The sequence below is a fragment of the Symphalangus syndactylus genome, chromosome 8 (assembly GCF_028878055.3).
Source record: "Symphalangus syndactylus isolate Jambi chromosome 8, NHGRI_mSymSyn1-v2.1_pri, whole genome shotgun sequence".
Classification (NCBI taxonomy): Eukaryota; Metazoa; Chordata; class Mammalia; order Primates; family Hylobatidae; genus Symphalangus; species Symphalangus syndactylus.
The window spans coordinates 57,969,850-57,990,781 of NC_072430.2; the positions used below are offsets into that span (position 1 = coordinate 57,969,850).

At 40.8% G+C, this 20,932-nt stretch overlaps 1 protein-coding gene and 1 long non-coding RNA gene across 5 annotated transcripts in view; one reads left to right on the forward strand and one right to left on the reverse strand.

The window, feature by feature from the left end:
* DAAM1 (dishevelled associated activator of morphogenesis 1) overlaps positions 1-20,932 on the reverse strand; it is a 183,223-nt gene that overhangs the window by 102,248 nt on the left and 60,043 nt on the right. For all 4 annotated transcript variants that reach the window (XM_055289211.2, XM_055289210.2, XM_055289209.2 and 1 more), the window contains exon 2: positions 6,848-7,067. In XM_055289211.2, the coding sequence (XP_055145186.1) occupies positions 6,848-7,030 (183 nt within the window). In that variant the 5' untranslated portion in view covers positions 7,031-7,067. The remainder of the gene's footprint in view (positions 1-6,847; positions 7,068-20,932) is intronic.
* Positions 9,116-14,079, forward strand: LOC134737401 (uncharacterized). Its single transcript, XR_010122288.1, has 3 exons — positions 9,116-9,237; positions 10,891-10,996; positions 13,874-14,079. It is a non-coding gene; the product is annotated as an uncharacterized lncRNA (long non-coding RNA).

Genomic DNA, 20,932 nt, shown 5'->3' on the forward strand with positions numbered 1-20,932 from the left:
TTCAGAATTGCTATGGTTCGGATGTGTGTTCCCCTCCAAATCTCATGTTGAAATCTGATCCCCAATATTGGAGGTGGGGCCTAACGGGAAGTGTTTGGGTCATGGGGGAGGATCCCTCATAAATAGATTAATTTCCTCTCTCCAGGTTACTGAGTTCTAGCTCCATTAGTTCCCTGAAGAGCTGGTTGTTAAAAAGAGCCTAGCACCTGCCATCCCACCACCATTGCTTCTCTGGCCACGTGATCTCTGCACATGCAGGCTCTTCTTTGCCTCCACCATGAGTGGAAGCAGGCTGAGGCCCTCACCAGATGCAGATGCTCAATCTTGGGCCTTCCAACCATGAGAACAATGAGCCATAATTTTTTTCTTTATAAATTACCCAGCCTCAGGTATTCCCTTTAGCAACATAAAATGGATTAAGATAAGAATCTACCCAGGGATACATGACACCTATCACGAAACTTACCAACACCTCACAAATACTGAACAGAACCATGGTTATTTCTGTAAATTTAACCAGATAGCAAAATATTTTGATGTACTTCACTGTATTTGGTTCACTGAAAAAATCTGTAAGCAAACAGAGGCACTTTTCTCTGGTTCAAGGAATAATTTGATATATATGTTTAAGTCAACAATATAACCATCCCCAGCACACCTTTCCCAGGCTCGTCTCTCAGAATCTCCAATCCCTCTAGCTTCCTGTTTTTTATGCGTCATCTAAACTGAACTTCTTTCAGTTACCTGAGCCTTCCATGCCTTCTCTCACTCTCTAGCACTTATACATGCTCTTCTCACTGTCTGTAACACTCTTTTCTTTCCTTTGTGCCTGCATGATTCCTTCTTGTTTTTCATGTCTCACATTAAATGTCACTTCCCTGAGGAAGCCTTCCAAGACCCTTCACACTAGGTTAGGTAATCATGGGGGTAGGTGTTAGTGAACAGCACCCTCCTTCCCCAGCAAGACTAGAATTCACTGAGACCTAAGCTAAGGAATCAAGCCAATAGAAATCAAAATGCCCTTCGTTTTACTCATGTAAGCTGCGCTGGAGAACCCAACTTTCATCTGCAGATAAGTGGGGTCTGCAGAAATTTAATGCTGAGTTATGTAGATGTTTATCCACTGTCCCACGGGGCAGCTGGACAACTGCAGAGCTCCCCAAAGGGTCTCATTCCTGTATAATGTATGGCACCAAGAAACACAATGTGTTTTCTCAAAGCACGTTGACTGTTTACAGAGAGGGACTGAGCTGTGCATGTTCCCAAGAGGAGTAAGGAGCTGGAAGAGAGGCCGGGAATGTGATTCCAATGAAATCTCCCTCCTCATGAAAAAGGGAATAAAGCTTCCTCCCAGACAAAATGTACTGCTTGAGCGGCACTCCCATAGCACTTGATCACTAGATTGCACATTTAGTTGCCTGTCTTTTCTGCTAGACCTTCAGCTCCACAACATCATCAAGGACAGGACCATGTGTCTTTCGCTCACCAGTTACCTCAGGATTAGCAGACACAGGCTCTTAACATGCACACATCAAAATAAACGATCAGTCGATTAATGACTCATTCTTCTGTTCATTCCAAGGGAAATCGTCTATTGCTAATATAAAAAAGTTCCTTGAATAAAGACGATTTATAGAGTTGTCATGCTTAGGACTCTTTGGATAGGTTGGTTGAGATAATTTAAGACTTTTAAAAACCTGTAGAAAAGAATATTACTGAATCTGTTTTCAATAGGTGAGTGTTATTCATATTGGTTATATTTCTTTATTTTGACTGAGGCAGAGAGCACAGAGGAAGACTGGGAGAGGGGAGGAGGTAGAGGTGAGAGGGAGAGGAAAAAGTAAAAAAGAATTGATTCTCAAAAGGTATAAAATATATGGTTAGCAGAGATTAAACAGACTCTTAACTTAGGTTTTATTTGTAAATATCCCAAATAACTTAAAAATTGTTAGCAGGGAGACTATTTCTATTTGACAACTCACACACACACAATTCCCGAGTTATTTTGTCCTCAGTTCTTCAGGAGCTATAGAACAGCTTTAAAAGCAGTTGTCTTATCAGTTGGTAGGGGGTGAATAAGAACAAGTGTTGGCAAAGATGTGGAGAAACTGGAACCCTCATACACTGCTGGTGGAGATGTAAAATGGTGCAGTCACTTTGAAACAGTCTGAAAGTTTCTCAAAAGTTCAACACAGTGTTACCATATGACCCAGTTAATTCCGCTCCTACATATATACTCGCAAGAATTAAAACATGTATCGATGCAAAACTTACATATGGATATTTATAGCAGCTTTATTCACAGGAGCCAAAAACTGGCAACAGCCCAAATGTCCATCAATGATGAATGGATAAAATGATGAATGGATAAAAAATGTGGCAGGGGCCAGGCGCGGTGGCTCACGCCTGTCATCCCAGCACTTTGGGAGGCTGAGGTGGGTGGATCACAAGGTCAGGAGTTCGAGACCAGCCTGACCAACATGGCAAAACCTCATCTCTAAAAAAAAAAATACAAAAATAGCTGGGCACATTGGTGCGTGCTCGTAGTCCCAGCTACTCGGGAGGCTGAGGCAAAATAATCGCTTGAACCTGGGAAGCGGAGGTTGCAGTGAGCCGAGATCGCACCACTGCACTCCAGCCTGGGTAACAGAATGAGACTCTGTCTAAAAAAAAAAAAAAAAAAAAAAAAAAAAAAGGGTATATCCACATAATGGAATATTATTAGGCAAGAAAAAGGAATGAAGTACTGGTACATGCTCTAAGGATGAACCTTGAAAACACTCTGTGAAGTCAAAGAAGCCAGTCACAGAGGACCACATATTGTATACTTCCATTTATATGAGCTATCCAGAGTAGCCAAATTCTCAGAGACACAAAGAAGATTATTGTTTGCTAGGGGATGTTGGGGTTAGGCATGAATGAGGAGTGATGGTTTATGGATTTGGAGGTTACATGCTAGGGTGATTGCTAAAAGTGATTTTGGTAATGGTTGCACGATTCTATTAATATACTAAAAGCCACTGAATTGCACACTTTACATAGGTGAATTATATATGAATTATTTCTCAATAAAGCTGTTTTTGTTTTTTGTTTTTTTAAGTTAAGCAGGATGAGACTAGAAAGACAATGCTAAGTCCTGAGGTAGGACTAATTCTGATTCCCCTGCCTACAGCAGGGAGCCTACTAGAGAACAAGGTGCTCCATGCCGCCCACCTTCTTTAAAGATTCACGTGGCTGACCTCCTATTGAGGCTTGCTTTATTAATGAGGTGATACAGTTGCAGTAATCAATTCTGAAAGAAATCTACTTGGTATCACTTTTAAAAACATCACATGAGTGACTCATCAGATGAGGCAAAGGAAACTAGCTTACAACAACTAGCTCTGATGAGATGCTTTCTAACAGATACAGAGGTAAGATGGTCTGCAAGTTAGGATCCACAGTGGCCCGCTCATACCAGGGCAGATTTACTTTCAAGAAAAGGAAAAACTGAAATATTTGCTTAGAGTGTTGTGTCTAGAAGACACTAGAATTATCTCTCATCCCTCTTGCAGTATTAGTCTGTGGGGTGTAAATCATCTATTAGGTGCCAGACTTTTTAAAGTTTATCTTCTTTCACCTCTACACCAACCCTATCAGCAAGATGGTATTACCTCCATTTTATAGGTAAGGAAACAACTAAAATTCAAACAGAAATAATCTTAAAGGGAGATTTCCTAGGCTACAGAGCTGGCATTTGGGAAAAGTATTTGACTCCAGAGACCAGGCACTGTCCACCACCACATGTGGCCTCCCTCTGCTGTACCAGACCAGAGGCAGAATTGCTTCAGCTACTACTCAAGAGAACCTGGGGAAGAGGCTTGCAGCAGCTTTGAGCCTACCTCTCTTGGCCAGGCCACCCCTGACAATTGGATAGATTTGTGGTCTTAGTCCTTGAAGTCAAGAGTAGACAAAAATTCATCCTTCACTTACCAGGACAGATACAAACCTCAAGATAATTTGTTTTCCAATGGTTTCAGCTTAAAGTTCTGGTTTGGCATTGGCTTTCTCACAACTAGCAGCTGTAGGCAATTTTCACACAGAATAGAGACATCAATAAGGCAGAGAGAGTAGAATTTTCTCCCTTATGGATACAGAACAATGAGCTGTCTTCAAGATGTACATGAAGCTGCCACCACACGGGCTCCTCGTTCTCATTTTGGGAGACTGACAGAATATGACTGAAAGGACTGTAGATGTGGAATGCTTTGAGGGTGCCAGCTCTGCCTACCAGCTCTACTACCACTGAGGGCAGTCATTAGCTATCAGCAACACCTATGTCCTTTGGTTGACTTTTTTTTTCCTTTTTTAATCCAAACACCAACTTGAACCAGAGACTTTCAGTTTTAAAACATTTTAAGTAGGAAACCCTGCCTGTCAATGCATCATTATTGCCCTTCTTGATTGCTGTCTTGGGAGATGATTCACTGCCCCTCCCTAGAAGAGGACTATGTGTCATCTGCCTGCCCTATGACCTCAGGCTTGGCCACATGACTTGTGGTACCAGTCTCTACAGAAGAATGATGCCTCCTTACATGCAAACTCAGGTGTGGCCATGTGATCTGCACTGGCCAATGAAATGTGGGCACAAGTGACACCTGTTATTTCCAAGCATAAGCTTAGAGCCTATGAGTGGTTTGCCGGGTTTGCCTTTCCTCCTCCACCCTGCCTGGGTATTGGACAGAAGACAGGAAGGAACAGAACTACAGCAGACCCACAGTAGACACACAGCACAGCAAGCAATAAGCCTCCGCTGTTGTAACCACTGGGGTTTTGCTATCACAGCATAACCTAGTTTAAGATGACTGAGACAGTCATTAACATGGATCCCCCCAACTTTTCTTCTCACCTTCAATTCCTGCTGACAGCTCACTTCCTCCATAAAGTCTTCCCTAACCACCTTCCTCATCTCCTTGACCCACACTGCACAACACATATTACACACACAGGTAATTTGTGATTATTCTTTTGGTGCCATTATACCTTCTTCATAATGGATCTCCTTCTACTACTGTCAGATCTTTGGGGGGCAGGTTCTGGATTTCTATTTCAAACTTCCTTGTTAACACCTGCAACAGAGTTCTTCATGCAGTGGAGATTAGGGAAGGAAGAGATTCCTTAAACACTGAAAATATTCAAGATCATAAAGTGTAAGTACACTGGTAGGAGTCATCTTTCCATTTTCCCTACCAACTCTGGTTGGTAATAGGCCCATCGCTCCATGCAGGAGACCAGAAATCAAACATCAGCTTCATAACCTCTCTCATATTGGCTTATCTTTCTGCTTTATAAATGAATTCTGGTCTATAAGAGTTGGAGTGACATGATCAGTTCAGATATTACCCAAGGAGAACACTAACGCAGCCTACAGTATGTCCTTGACCAAAGAATCATGCAAAATGAATAGTATTCTCTAGTGTCTGTTGAACAATATAAATGGTCCGTTTAGAACTAACTCCATTACAAATGAGATCATGTCCTTTACAGGAACATGGATGGAGCTGGAAGCCGTTATCCTCAGCAAACTAATGCACGAACAGAAAACCAAACACCACGTGTTCTCACCAATAAGTGGGAGCTGAATGATGAGAACACATGGACACATGGGGGGAAGAAACAGACACTGGGGCATGTGGCAGGAGGCAGGGGGATGGTGGAGTGGGGAGAGTATCAGGAAGAACAGCTAATGGACGCCGGGCCTAATACCTAGGTGATGGGATGGATGATCTGTGCAGCAAACCACCATGGCACACGTTCACTTATGTAACAAACCTGCACATCCTGCATATGTACCCCAGAACTTAAAATAAAAGTTGAAGAAAAAAAAAATTAGAACTAATTCCATTACAAAATGCCAGTGGTGATCAAGGCAGGATACAGTATTCATGTAACATTTATTAAGCATGTTTAAAGGCCAGGGAGTAGGCCACTCCCACTCTGTACTGTTCTCACTGAAACATTGTATCAAACCTAGAAGAAGATGTTTTTTTCCTTCAGAAAACAGGAACAGAGAAATAACATGATTTTTTACAATTATGAAGATAAAGTCAAAGCAGTGATTTGAACAAAAGTCTTCCTAATTCCTATGCTAACACCCCTTTAAACTATGCCATAATATCTTCTGAAATACAGAATAGAAACACCACTTGATGCTTGAAAAGCTAAGCTGAAGAGTGTACTTACATCTCTTGATGAATGGGTCCTGCACTAGATGCATCCTTCATTTCAGTATACTTGATTCTAAAATATGATAGTATCTATAAAAAGATTCCCACAGAAGTTATTATTCTAATCCTATCATTAGGCTAAATAATGATGCTGTACTGAAGTAACAATGTCTTTCACCAAAGGATCAATGACAGGATGGGAAGTATGACTAATTTTTTAAAAATACATTAATACTGTACATTTGGTGTGGGGGTAGGGGAGCATTAGGGAATCCCAATAGGTGTGAAGTAAATGAAGGAATTATTTAGCATAATGTATAGACTAAGGATTGGGACGGAGACAAATTAGGACGGGCAACTTAAGATGCAGTACTGTCACATATTTGAAGAACTGAAGGTCTAAATCCCTCCACCCACTTAAAGCACCAGCAAAGCACTTGGATGTAGTAATACTACCCTCTTCTAACTCTTCCTTCTCCACAGGTTTAGTGCTGACAGTGAGGGTGCAGACATAAAGGTGAATGGGGGCCATTTCACTGAAAAGGAAGAGTCCATGTCAAACCAAACCAACTCATTCACATCCTCTCCTCTTCTCCTTCCCTGGCTCCCCACCAATGCCAGGATAGAAAACTGGGACTCACCACCAGTTCACTGAACATGACATCCAGCTCCTCCACAGGGGGCATGGGCAATGCTGGCTCCATGGTCTGAAGCGCAAAGTTGCTATCGTTTCGCAGCCGATACGTGATTTCTGGGTGATCATTATTTCGGAAACAGCAAAAGATGAATGAAATACCTCTTCCACCTCTCTTTCTTGGGGCCATGGCTGAATTCTGTTCTATTTCTTGATGTGACTAAACTCTGCAAAAAGAGGATATGACATGGTTAAGAGTACAGGAACAGACAAAATGATTTTTAAAAGGCCAGACCAACTCAAGAAACAGCTCCGTGTGCTGAAGGCATTGTGTGCGCCCTGCAGGGCACAGAGAGAACAACACCGAGTGGGTTTGGAGTCCACTTGGAAAGAGAACACACACCCTTCTATTCATTTGTTGACTGTTTCCTGCAATAACTGCTGAGCGAACAGGACAACTCCAGCCACTCTCCCGACAACATACACTCTAATTACACTGAGCTACTGTCTGTTCTTTGTACATCACATTCCCTTTCCTGCCGACCTAGTTTGTTCTTGTTACTCTTCTTGGAAGAGTGACCTTCTCTTCCTTGCCCCCTAGGAGATCTCTTCCTTATCTTTTAAAGTCTGATTCCAGATTGATTTAAAAGTCTCTTCCCTAAACAGAATGACATATATGCTATGACATATATATCCACTTTAGCATGATCACATTCTAAGCTCTTTATGAGTGTGTCTTCCTGTTAGACTGTGGTAACTGAAGTGAGGGGAAGCGGCTGTGCATCAAGTATTTTGTGGGCCTAGTGCCCTGCACAATCCCAGGAAGAGAGAAGGCACTCCATAAATGTTCACTGTATTAACTAATTTAAATTTACAATAAAGCCAGGACTTGAGCTAGATGGGCCAGAGATTTTCAAACTGAAAAGAGAAAATGAATTCACCAGTAAGGAAAGGAAATGGTTAAATTACACACACACACACACACACACACACACACACACACACACACACACTCTCTCTCTCTCTCATCTAGTAGAATATTATGCACTCATTTAAAAGAACCAAGGCATTTGTATATGTAGAAATGGGAAAATGTTGAAAATGCTACAGGAGTACATGATTTGAAGAATGTATGTATTTATAAACATATGAAAGAAACTATTAATAGCAGTGATCCTCAAAATAAAAACAGAGGGTTGGAGAACTATTCATTTTCACCCTTTTGAATCCACGTTTTCACCACAAAAATATGTTTTTAATGATGATAGAGGGTATGTTTTAAGTTCCAACTGTATATATTGCCTTGGAAAGATTTCCAGTTGATACTGTCTATTTAAAAAACCAAGTCAAAGAAGAACAATAGGCATAGCATGATGCCATTGTGTCTTTTTAAAAACGTCATACAAAAAGCCATACATGTAAATTTATTTCCACCAAATGGTCCAGAAGGATAGACAGCAAATCCCTAATTCCTCTCTTCTGAGAGTGGAATAAGATTAGAAAAAGGCAAGAAAAAGAATGTTCTTTTCATGCTTTTTTAAGAATACTGGACACATTTAGATGTATAACTGTTATAAGTCTTCAATGTTTAAAAAGAGATGAGGTTAAAAGAAAAAAAGAAGGTGGGATGAGAATTGGTCCTTCAAGAGATGGAAGGGCAGGGGAGGAGAAACATATCTTGGTCAGGGAAGGTGGTAGAACAAGGCTGTGAATGCATTATTTATACACTTAAATATAAAAGTATACACATAGAAGAAAGACTAGGGTCAAGTTTGTCAACATTTAACACATGTGGACAGTGAGAAAATAGATGCCTTCTTTGAACTTTTTTTTGTTCTTAAGTTTTAAAAGTAAACTCCAACCCATCGACTTACGGCATCTTCCAGATCAGATAATCCAACTCCAAAATCTGTACCCAATTTCTTGATTTTGTAATTAACAATACTACGTAAATAAGTAAATGCCCTCATGAACAACTATAATTTCCAGAGACTTCCACAGTCTAGTCCTCAGCTGACTTGAAGGCCAAGTGGTCTCTACAGTCAGGAACTGGGAGGTTCTGTGACGGGAAGGAAGGGAAAGTTTAAAAGCAGGGTGTCTATCACGGAGTCCACAATGATGCTCCAACTGGCTCTTAAATAAAGACTAAGCCAAACATCCAACATCCTGTTCTGTTGAAGCATATGTCTCCTGGCCTAGGGTGTACTTGTGCAAGGTCATACTGAGACATATGTCATAATTGGGATTCCTTTGGCAAATGTGCATTAATACCCACTATGCACCAGGAATGACAGTAGTCGCCTAAGCATATGGAAATGAACAGGTCACTCACCAGAAGCTCATAATCTAGTGAGAGACAGTAGTTCACCAGATAGTTATAATAAAGGTAATATGCCGGTAAGTGCCATGTAAACTGAGCAGGAATTACCTAAGAATCTGGGGGTGGTCCCTGATGGATGAGTGGAGTTTTGACAGAATATGGAAAACAGGGTCTTTAGGCAGAGGGAACAGTACAAGCAAAGGCATGAGGTAGGAAGGGGCATGAAGGGTACAGGGAATGAGTGGTATAGTACAGACTGTGCTGTATATACCACCATCTTCTCAGAGCAGAGCCCTGGCTCTCATCTCCCTGCTGAAAAATCTGCCAATGGCTCCCCAATACCATTCTAAATTGGCTTTCAGTGGATTTCAGCTCAACTTTTCTGTCTTTCCTACTTCCTCAAAAATATCCTACACTTAACTCAACAGGCCATTTTCCATGCCCCATAAACATCTTACACTCCTCTCACCTTCCACCCAAGTAGACTACTCACTCCTTCTCACTCTTGCCTTTGTCTAGCAACATCCTCCCACCCTGAAAGTACCAATCCTGAGAGTACACTCACTGCTACTGATAGCTGAAATTCAGTTCTACATTTCTGAAGGGCAATTCATCAAAGTCTTAAAATGGTCACACATTTTGACCTAGTATTTCTACTTCTGAAAATGTATGCTTAGGAAATATTCAGAGATATTATCAAAAATGTTTTCACAGAAATTTCCAAAGCATTATCTGCAAGAGCAAATAAGGGCACAGAATAAGTGCTTGTAATGAAGGACTGTACATAAAAGGTAAATAAATTATGGTACAACTAGATAACAGACTACCAAGCAGCCCTTTGTAAAATAATATTTAATGACATGCAAACACATAAAGAATAAACAATACAGTGTCCCATTTTTGTGAAAAAAAATTTATATATATGAGCAGGATAAAAGGACAAAATAAATATAACAAAATGCAGGCAGTAGTTAGTTCTGTGACAAATGTAGAGATTACCTTGTTTGTTTTAACAAACAAAAAGACTCTTCTGCACTTCCTAAGTTGGCATATTGAAGACATACTATTTTCACAATTAATAAAGTGAGATTTTAAAAACCCATTGATATGATTATCTGCTTATATTGGAGGGGGAAATGAGTATGAGTATGCAAAAATGTTCCTATCAAAAATATCCAAGTTAGGTTAACCTACAAACCAGCTTTTCAAACTATCTGTGGTAAAGGACTAGTTGTTTTCATCCAATCTGTTATAAACTGAAAGGTCTCAGCAATGTCAAATTGCTATAAAAGTTTAAATGCTTAATTTCAATTTTTTTTTTTTTTTTTTTTTTTTTGAGATGGAGTCTTGCTCTGTCGCCCAGGCCAGAGTGCAGTGGCGCAATCTCGGCTCACTGCAAGCTCCACCTCGCGGGTTCACGCCATTCTCCTGCCTCAGCCTCCCTAGTAGCTGGGACTACAGATGCCCGCCACCACGTCCAGCTAAGTTTTTGTATTTTTAGTAGAGATGGGGTTTCACCATGTTAGCCAGGATGGTCTCGATCTCCTGACCTCGTGATCTGCCTGCCTTGGCCTCCCAAAGTGCTGGGATTACAGGTGTGAGCCACCACGCCCGGCCTAATCTCAATTCTTGTACCCAACACAGGTAGGCAGCAGCAGCGCTGATGTACATTAGGACATAGGAGTCATTACTTATCTTATTAAAATCTAACTGTTAATATTTGTCTCCAGTATGTGTCCTCAGGGCAGGGACCACATCCCACTCAGAAGCCAGGCCAGCGTCCCAAATCTTATCCTTGGTAAGCTGAAGAGAGATCATTCTGGGACTACCAACAAGGTCTGTATGACTGTGGGAGATGGGGATGTGTTCCCCAGGAAGACAGGGCAGGAAGGCAGTGTTCAGGCTACTGGGAAATGAGGGCAAGAAAATAAAGTAGGCTAAAATAGGCAAGGACCAGCTCATGGAGAGTCCTACGGCCCACATTCAGCCTTCAAAGCTCATTTCCAGCTTTCTCTTTCAGGCAGTCTTGCTAATCTGCCTAACTAGATATGGTCTGGGCTCTCTTAGCATTTTGTGACCTCCATCATGTACAGCCAACAGTTAACTGTAAATCGAGGTCTGGGTCTTTATTCCCTCATTGAAGAATCGGGAGGAAAAGTGACATGGCACATGTCATTTAGTGTTTTGCACATAGAGGTACAATCAAAGTATTTACGGAATAAATAAACATAGCAATAGTTTTCCTTTTGCATGTTACAAGTTTCACTTAAACCCAAGTTATATTACATTCTGGTTGTACTGAGGAGGGGCGAGAAGTCGGGGGTAATGTTAAGATCTAAAAATCAGTCCAAAGCATTTTTCAAGTCTTAAAAAGAAAATCCCAACAGTTCTATAAACAAAAGAATATGAAGTTCTTGGCTAGTTTCGAAGATGGGTAATAAGACACAGAGTCTACTATATTTAAGAACCTAATTGAAATCCTTTCAATACGTACCAAAATATTGCCTTTGACAGGTAATTTGTATGTGAAAGCCTCAGTGAAACCCAAAGGCCAAGTTTTTATGTTGGCTCCTCCACAGATCCCCAAATACAAGGTCCTTTATTAAACCCATCCCTAAACTCTAGATGATGGCATGTGTTGGAGATTTCCAACAGGCATCCATTTTTTCCCCATATATGGAGCTCCACTATTCAGAGCCTAGTCTTTTAGAAACAGACCAAAACAGGAAACAAAAGGAATCATTCTGCTGGACCCCTCAGAAGCACCTGCCCACCTTAACTTCCCTAGCACTTCACTGACTAGTGATCCCAACAACTGCCCAGTATATATGATTTAATACGCATATTCGCACCCATCACTTCATCATCCCCATTTCACAGGTAAGACTTAAGAGGAGACCCATCACTTAATTTCATCATGCCTATTTCACAGGTGAGATTTAAGATGGAAGGAGGTGGGCCATCAGGAAGACAGAAGTTTGAGGGGCCACACACTGGAGAGGTCTCTGCACTGGCCCTTAACAACTTGATTTTCCAGCCCTCATCTCCCAATACCCTGAATGCTGCCCATGCCCATACACACTTGATTTGCTGGTAAAGGTAGAGATGTTTATGCGGAGAAGCCCATACAGCATAAAAGTAACAACAGCTGCCCTAGCCCATCATATCCATCCATTTCATCATTAAGTCAAATGTTTATCAAGTAAAAATTATGAGCCAAATATTCCAAACACTGTGCTGGGCACTAAGGGAAGAGGGATGAAAATGAGAAAAGATGCCTGTGTGCTTTGGGGAAGGCAGGAAAAAAATCAAGAAAACTAAAACATTATTCCTGAAGTTGGCTCATGTTACAGGGGATGCAAGGAAGAAAGTGAAGGGCAATGGTGGTAGTGGTGGGAGGGCAGCTCCTTCAGATAGTATGATCAGGGACCGCCTCTCCTGACCACAGGCATTTAAGCTGAGACCTGATGGATAAAATGGGACCAGCCCTGCAAAGTGTTGGGGAAGAGGATTCCAGGTTAAAGGAGGTGTGTGTGAAGACCAGGGCGGGTGGGGAGCCGACATGTTTTAGTCACTAGGGAAGACCAATGTGGCTGAAGCCTAATGAGCCATGGTGGATGCTGAGTCGCAGGGGCGCTAGGAAGGAAGAGGCTGAGGATGGCAGGGCCCAGATCAGAGGAATTACGTGCTGGAAGGAGGTCTCTGCCCTGACCCTTGCCAACTTTATTTTCCAGCCCACATCTCCCAATACCCTAAACATGCCTCATACGCAGGCACGTGCGTGCACTCATCAGACCCCGGCAATGGTCGCACTTTTCAGCCCACATGTCTACAGTGTCCTCAGCCTGCAGTGTCTTCCTTATCTGGCTCTCTTCCACTCACCATTCAAGTTTCTGCTCAAATACTGCTGCTTTGTAGGCCCTCAGTTTCCGAGGACAGTTACACATTTCTTTCTACACCTCTAGCATGATATACATACTTGAGTGCCTTTTTTTTTTTTTTTTTTAATGTCCATTTCCCCCACTAGACTATGAGATCCTGAAGGCAGGGATGAAGTTTTAGTCAATCCCTGGCACGTAGTATATTCTCAACAAATGTTTGTTGAATGCAAAAGTATAAATGCCTAAGTGAACAGATGGTCTCACCTCTGAATGTCAGAGATACATGACTGGGTGTTCTTCCCATAGTTGTCTGCAGATCTGTTTTCAAACCCACCAAGACATTTGAAGCCAATCAGATCATCAAGTTCTCCTTAGGCACTTGTCAAGCTTTCTGATGCTGACAGAAGCCTCATAAATGAATTCCATCCTTGGGATATTTGCAGCTTTCCAGCTTCCCAAGAGCGAGGAGTTTCTGGCCAAACTAGCTGGTGTGTGGTTTTTCAACTCATTCCCAAGTAAGTGCCATTGAGAAGAGACTCACTGATAAAATCTTTTAGACATTTCCCCAATATCTTATATTCAGTCAACATTTTGCCCAACAAAATATTCACTTACTCGGCCATCATGATCTGAACTTCCTCAATACACCCACAGAGTGTTAGGTACTGGAGACACAGACGAAGAAAACTCAAAATGCCATTTGGGGAGATCATAGTCTAGTGCAGACATACAGCAGGGAGGGGAGTTGGTCCTTTTCCTGTCCGATGAAGAAGGAATGCATAGCTTCTGAAACTAGGGACCTAGGTTTCCACATCGGTCTCTTTTTAATCAGATCAGCCTGAGGAAGAGGACTAATTCCACCATGACAGCTGGGCCCTGAACCAGAGCACATCTTCTAATCTCAGCTTCTGGCACTGTTGCAGAGGAAGAAGTCACTTCTGGGACATCCAAACTGCAATCCATCTATAACATTACAGATGACTATTGCTATGCTGTGCACAAGGAAACAATTAAAAAAGCTTCTTAAGATTCTGGAGCAGGTGCATTTTCCTTAGCAAAGAGTAAGAAATTCAATCCATCTGTGGCCTAGCTAGAAGTCAGAGTCATTTGTACTGCTCTTCAACAAAACAAGCAAGACTCTCAATGTAGCAACAGTCAAAAACTGAGGCCAAATTTTAGGGAATGTGGATGATGATAATTATGATGATAAAACACTGGAGAACAACCTACAGTCCACAAGAAAACCCTCCCTAACACTTTCCCTTTGATAATGCCAAGTCACAATATATGTGATATGTAAAGTTTGTTTTCCACAAAGCAAGGCACAATCAGTATTTAATACATGAGTGAAATGTTAAGGTTGTCATAAACAAAACAGATTTTCGCTGATACGCAGACCGTTTTAATTGGTTCGTCAGGACTTCTGCCACACGTTTATAAGATGACTGTCCAGACTGAGGAATCCAATTGCCAAGGTCTTCCTTTAGCCGGAGGGGTTTAGGGGAAATGGCAGTCAAGATATGCTGGAGGAAGGGAGGGAGGGACAATGAGTTCCTGAGAGCCACCAAATTGTTTAGAAGTTGCAAGAGTTTTTACATCCACTTGCAAAGTGCAGTGGGGACCATAATTGTTCTTTCCCACTTCTATTATATGAATCAAGATAGACAGCATTTGACATTGAATTTTCCTAAGAATTATAATCTCAACACTAAAATATAGTCATTGTTCTGGTACTATAAATGGTCTCTGGAATTTCTGAAACAATAGAATTCATGTCACAACCATAAAAAGAAGGACAAGAAAACAGAGTTATGCAATAAGAGCAACTTTAAAGAGAAAAGGTTGGGGGACCCTCCACTTTAGTTGCCACACCCATGTTTTCAGAACTGCAGTTTACCTCACATTTTGCAATTTTCCAGAGGGCCCTGATGTGTAATTTGCATTGCAACAACACAATAATGTTAACCCAAATTGTCTTATCAAGAAAAATGTGAAAGGAAAAAAACTGCTTTGCTTCTCTCCTTGGCCATCCCTCTCCTCTCTCACATTCCTCATGTCTGGTTTCATTTCCCAAATACACCAGATGCCAAATACTATCTGGAGCTTAAAAAAAAAAAATCACGGGATATAGTCTAAAGCTTATAGGAGAAACATCTGAAAGGGAATTGTGTGTTCCCCGCAGGTTTCAACATCCTCTCCATCAGGAAACGGAAAGGGCGTTTCTCAGTCAGTGCATCCAGTGAAGGGACAGCCCTGCCCATACACTTGGTCCCAAAAAGATGTTCTAACAGGGCACTTCTTGGAGTAGCTCCTACTTCACCCAGCAGTCGGTCCTCTCGACCCAGTAACTTTTCTGAGGCAAGAGGAAAACAATGAGAGCATCTATGCACAGGGAAATCAATATGCAAATGTCCAAAAAAGCCGTTAGCACCCTGAAAACACTTTCTACTTCTGTCTGCTTTCTCTGCCTCGGCATAGGCAGGGGACACAGAGTGGAAGCCAGAACTACCCACTTCCCTCCCCACTTTCTCCCTAGATAAGGGAGAAGGGCACCCAGGTGAAGTCTGTGCATACCCTCAGGCCAAACCAGGCGTCAACCAGCACGTAATTAACAGTCTTTCTCCAAGCCCTGCCAGTAACACTATGCCCAACCCCGCATGTAAGAAGCAAAGAAGAGGCCCTCCAAGTTTTGATCCTAAAAAGCTGGCAACAACTGTTCTGTGTCACATAATACCATAACCATGGGTTTAGGGTATAAATCCCTAAAGCCAATATAACAAGGTTCTCGAGTTAGGAAGTTTGTGCTGTTCACGTGACAGAAACCAGAGTCTGGAAGCCAAGACATCTCGTCTAGATCATCTGGGAGAGGAGCCAAACCCAAAGTGTCCTTGGAGCACCCGAAGACATCACAGCTCACAGAGAGCTGTGCCCTCCCCCTGCTGACCTGTTGCTAGTCTGTGAGTTAAGTCAATAAACAAATGTAAGCTGAAGTCAAAAGAAATGCAAATAATTTTCTCCCTCTGGGTTCCAATCTGCCTCTAAGGGATCCACTCAGATACTGTACAAAGACAAATTTAAATTGTGGAGGCTACAAAAACATAAAACATTACAACTCCACAGCCAGCTTTGTCACATCAAAGTGCTCTCTCTCATCTAAGAGGCCAAGTTTTATATTATATTAGCAAATTTTATATTTATATTTATTAGCATTTTTAACTTCCTCACAATTGAAATAATGCAGGCGAATTTTGAGAGATGCGAAGTTGAATAGATATATACTTAATTTCAACAATTATGTTTACCATATCTTGAAGCAAAGTTTACTATGGATTAAAGAAGATACTGGAGGTACTCTGGGCTGAGGGCTCACGGTCACACTAAGTCCCTCTCCCTGGTGAGGCCTAGACAGGGTCCCCTGGGGAAGTGAGTACTGCTCCCAGTTCTCACAGCCCCAAGCCAGATGCTGTTCAATATTGTTCCTTCTCAAATATTATAACTGTATTTTATCATGGAGGCATTTTATTGCCAAGGAGGTATAATTTTTATTTCTACACAGGCTTCTGTGGAGAAAAATGGCTCTTGGCATACTTGGTAAATGACAGTTTGCTGAACTGAAAATAAAGAAAAAAAATTTTGCCCAGAGGTCTTTATATGTTCATGTTTATACTGAAAGCAAGTTTTAAAACTCACTAATTACCTTCCTCTTTTTATGTTCTCCTACTTTTATGCCAAGATTAATACAATTTCAACAGGAGAAAATGAAACATCACAAAGAACAAAGATTCTTGGTTAAAATTAGCCTCACTCTCTGGTAACAATTAAAAAACCTCCAACTTTCTCACGCAGATGCCTGTGCTTTCCAGTTAGGGAAAAACTGATAGACACAATATCACATAGACAGCCGCAGAATTGCAACACAAGTTCAAATAAGAGCTCCACCACTTCTTTCTTGGAATGACTTTAGGAAAGACACTTACATCCTCTGAAACTCAGTTTTATCATCTGTAAAAATAAAGTTGTACATATTTTCGCCTCCCCTCTGTTGTAAGAAAGTGAATTAAGATGGTTTGCAATGAAAACACAATGAGACCAAAATTTCAACACAGAATGAAACACAGAAAGTCAAGGTGGGAGAAACCCAGGGGGCTGTACATGAAAAAAATCTAAGACTAGGTAAGCTAGAGCACAACACTTTGGTGTGAGCTTCCAAGCAGCCTATGCAAAAAAAGAAAATGGATGGATCATGTAGCTGTTACCCACTAATTAAAAGAAACATGCCAATTCGTGTTTCATGCCAAGGGGAAGATTCCTTCTTAGCCCAGGGAGAAACTGTTCACAGGCATAGTCTAAAGGCTAAATGAGATGCTCTGTCTCCTCACACCATCTAGCACCCCGAAGTACTCAAGAAATGTTTGATGGCTTTTGAGTGGACACTATAAAGGGAAGTGGGGACTACATTAAAAAGTTGGGGGTGAGGATTTATTTGTTAACTACTGTTTGGTGGAAATATGTTAACCAGATTCCTTTCTCTGACATTCCTGTGTGTATCAGCAGAGTAAATTCCTGGCATGAGACTGGTTTAATCTCTATAGCGCAGTTGTCATCACTAAATCAAGGGCTCTGCAGGTTGGTCAGCTTACCTGCAAATTGTGGGAAATTCTCTGAGGGTTTCTGAGCAGGATGGGAAAAGGCATTTTTTTAAAAAAAGCTTTCCTGTATATTTTGAAGAATTCAGCAGGTTTAATATTCCAATCCAAACAACTGTACAAAAACTCCCACATTTGCATACCAAATTTAGTTACTGCAAGGACACTGACATTTGCAATACTGATATGATTCCCCTTGATATCCTCAGTCACTGATCACATCTACTTATCGTTCTACTTTCTAAGTCTGAAGGTATCTTCTCTGGCCAAGAAGTGATGGTGAACTGATTACCAAGATAGAAAATCTACTGCAAACCCTCAAGATATAAGCACCCAGGGCCGCTGGCTTTCACACTTTTTCCTCAGAAAGATCATTCTGAACACATGTGGACACTGCCACAATTTGCCATTACAAATGTAAAAAAATGTTTAGAGAGAGCTAAGTATATGGTGAGTCCTGAGTTTAAAACTACAGTGTGGCAAGCTGTTTATTAGAGCTTGAGTCTCTCCACAATGCCTGCTGCTCAGAGGGGCTCATTTGGGGCAGCACGCTGAGCTTTGCGTCATGGCCAGCACTACACCACACCTCAGCTCCGGCTTTTCTTAATGCGTCCTGCTGATGATGCGGCAAGGAGAAGCCACCCAGAAACAATGACGGAATCACATTATAAAAACTGGAACTCCCTTCAAAAGCAGCACCCTGCCCTTCGTAAAAATTCTACTTACAAATTTTACATAATGGATGTTCAAAAGAGGCATATGGAAAGATGATGAACGCTTCAACTGTATGCAAGATGAAGTATAGAAATAAAGCAGTAGAGAGGACAGTCACCTCTAACACTGTCCTGTTTCAGGTGCTGTGTGGCTCAAGGAGGTATTGCTACACATCTTCTCTGATGATTAAAGTAAAGGCATTAAGTTGGTATGTCAGCTATAAAACTTCATTCCAAAGACACGACATTAAAAAGACTTAGAGAAATAACGCCTTGACACAGAACTTGCCCAACCTCCCTTCATGTTGAGAACTTTCATATGCATTTAGATATACAACCCTCTAAAAATACAACAAACTTAAAGGAAAAAAAAAAAAACATGGCGGAGTGAAAGATGACTGAGGGAAGAACCTCAGCCCCACAATGGGCAATCTCGTAACCTGTGGATGGGAAAGTCAATTGCACCACCTCAGTGGATGGCAATCTGACAGCGTCTGTTATTATTTTAATGCACGGGCCCTTTGATCCACATCTTACACTTTCTAGATTGCATATCTAAGAATTTGACCTATAGATACATTCATACACAGGCACCAAGATGTATCAACGAAGGTGTTCATTATGACCGTGAAATAGAAAACAGGTTTCCTAACTTGTAATAGAGAATCATGTGTCTTTTAGTAGGGGAAATGTTTTAATAAATGTTGTCTCATACTTCAATAACAATGCTGTACCACACACCAATAAAATCGGAATCTCTGATGTTGGGGCCCAGGCGTGGGTATTTTTCCAAGCCCCACAGGTGATTCCAATGTGCAGCCAAGTTTGAGAAATAGTGCTAAAGAACCCTATGCCCAGGGTTACAAAGAAAGTACTAGGTCCACAGGACTGACATGAAAAAAATGAACATATTCAGAATAAAAGACAGAGAAGAAGAAAGGTTTATAACAATATATATGTAGCACCATTATGTTTAAAAACTGTATTTGTAGCAATATGTATGTACATACCTCTATATGGGATGCATATACTTCCAGAATTGTTTCAAGTATTAACTGAAAGAAGGCTAAGGTATTTAACCAAGTGCTTAGCACACACAAGATGCTCAATAAATGTTAACTATTATTTCCATATGTACCTAAGTTTGTCTCTGTGGAATCTATATGGATTTTCAAGTGGCTAATGAACTCTCCTGAGTGCATGATGCAGGTGACAGTATCCTACTGAAAAAAGGATGTTTGCAAGCCTTCTCAATAACCCCATTAAAACTCTAAGTATACACCTCAATAACTCCTTAGTTGTTATATTGACTCTTTCATTTAAAATTACAGCTTGCTTTTTGTGCATACTTGAAACCCATGTCCATAAATGCAGACAGTTTCACTGTCAGTATTTTACTCATTTGTACATCCACAAAAATGGTCCATTTAAAAGTTTTTCTGTTAGCCAACAAATTTAAAAACTTCAATGTAATGTTAGATGCAAACTTGATGAAACAGAGAGAGGAAGAATGTTCCCCAAGGTTGCAGGGACCAGCTACAGGGATAACAATGGGACAAAGTTTTAAACAATGATTTGTTGTTTTAAATTCTGTATGTTCCAAGATGTAATTTTAAGAGACTGTCTAGTTCACTGAAGCCGTTATGTCAGAAGTTCTTCAAATGGTCTCAGGGCCAGTTAGAAGAGAACATGGGGAGTTCTACTAATTTTTTCCTTTTATTGGACTTTGTTTCAATTATAGTTCTATTGTGGATCAGAAATCATAGGGGTATCACAAATATACCCAAGAACAAGAGATTTTAGTATGTTCATAAATGAATGAAACTTACTACTTGGTACATTTTAAAGATGCAATCAAATATATTTAAAGTTTATATTTTTATAAGACTGAATTCAATATAATTTCCAAAACTCTCCTCTACTTCCAGGTACTGTAAAAAAAAGTGCATATAAGCCACATTTCATCCTACTTAGACACTGAATGTGTGGCTGCAGCAATTTTAAAGCTGGTTTCCAGTAATTTTCTCAAGTACATGCTCCTGAAGTTCTATCTTTAAAGGGTAAAATGTTTGGGGTCCTCCTTATCAATGAATAAAAAAGTCGTCACACTGTTTATAGAATAAAATGAAAAATGGTGACTGAACTTACAAGGGGAAAGAGATGGTCTTGAGAATGAGAATGAAGTTATGATTTTTATCAAGAAATATTATGAAATTGAGGTCTGAATGCTGACAATAGTCCTATAAGATCTCTAATTACTTCCTAAATACACTTCCCAAGTTTACTTAGTTGCAACCTAATTCCCTCAAATATGGCCACTTAATATTCATTACAGACAGCTGGAAAAGAAATCAATGATTTTGAGAACAGCAAAATGATTAGCAGTTTCATGGTATCAGTCCCAATGAAATAAAATTGCCATTATTTTGGAAGCAAATATCCACTGGAAAAGAACAATGGATTTTTCTGAAACTGTTACAAACTTCTAGAACATAAGTACACAGGGCTCCCAGGACAAGGATGCCAATGGAA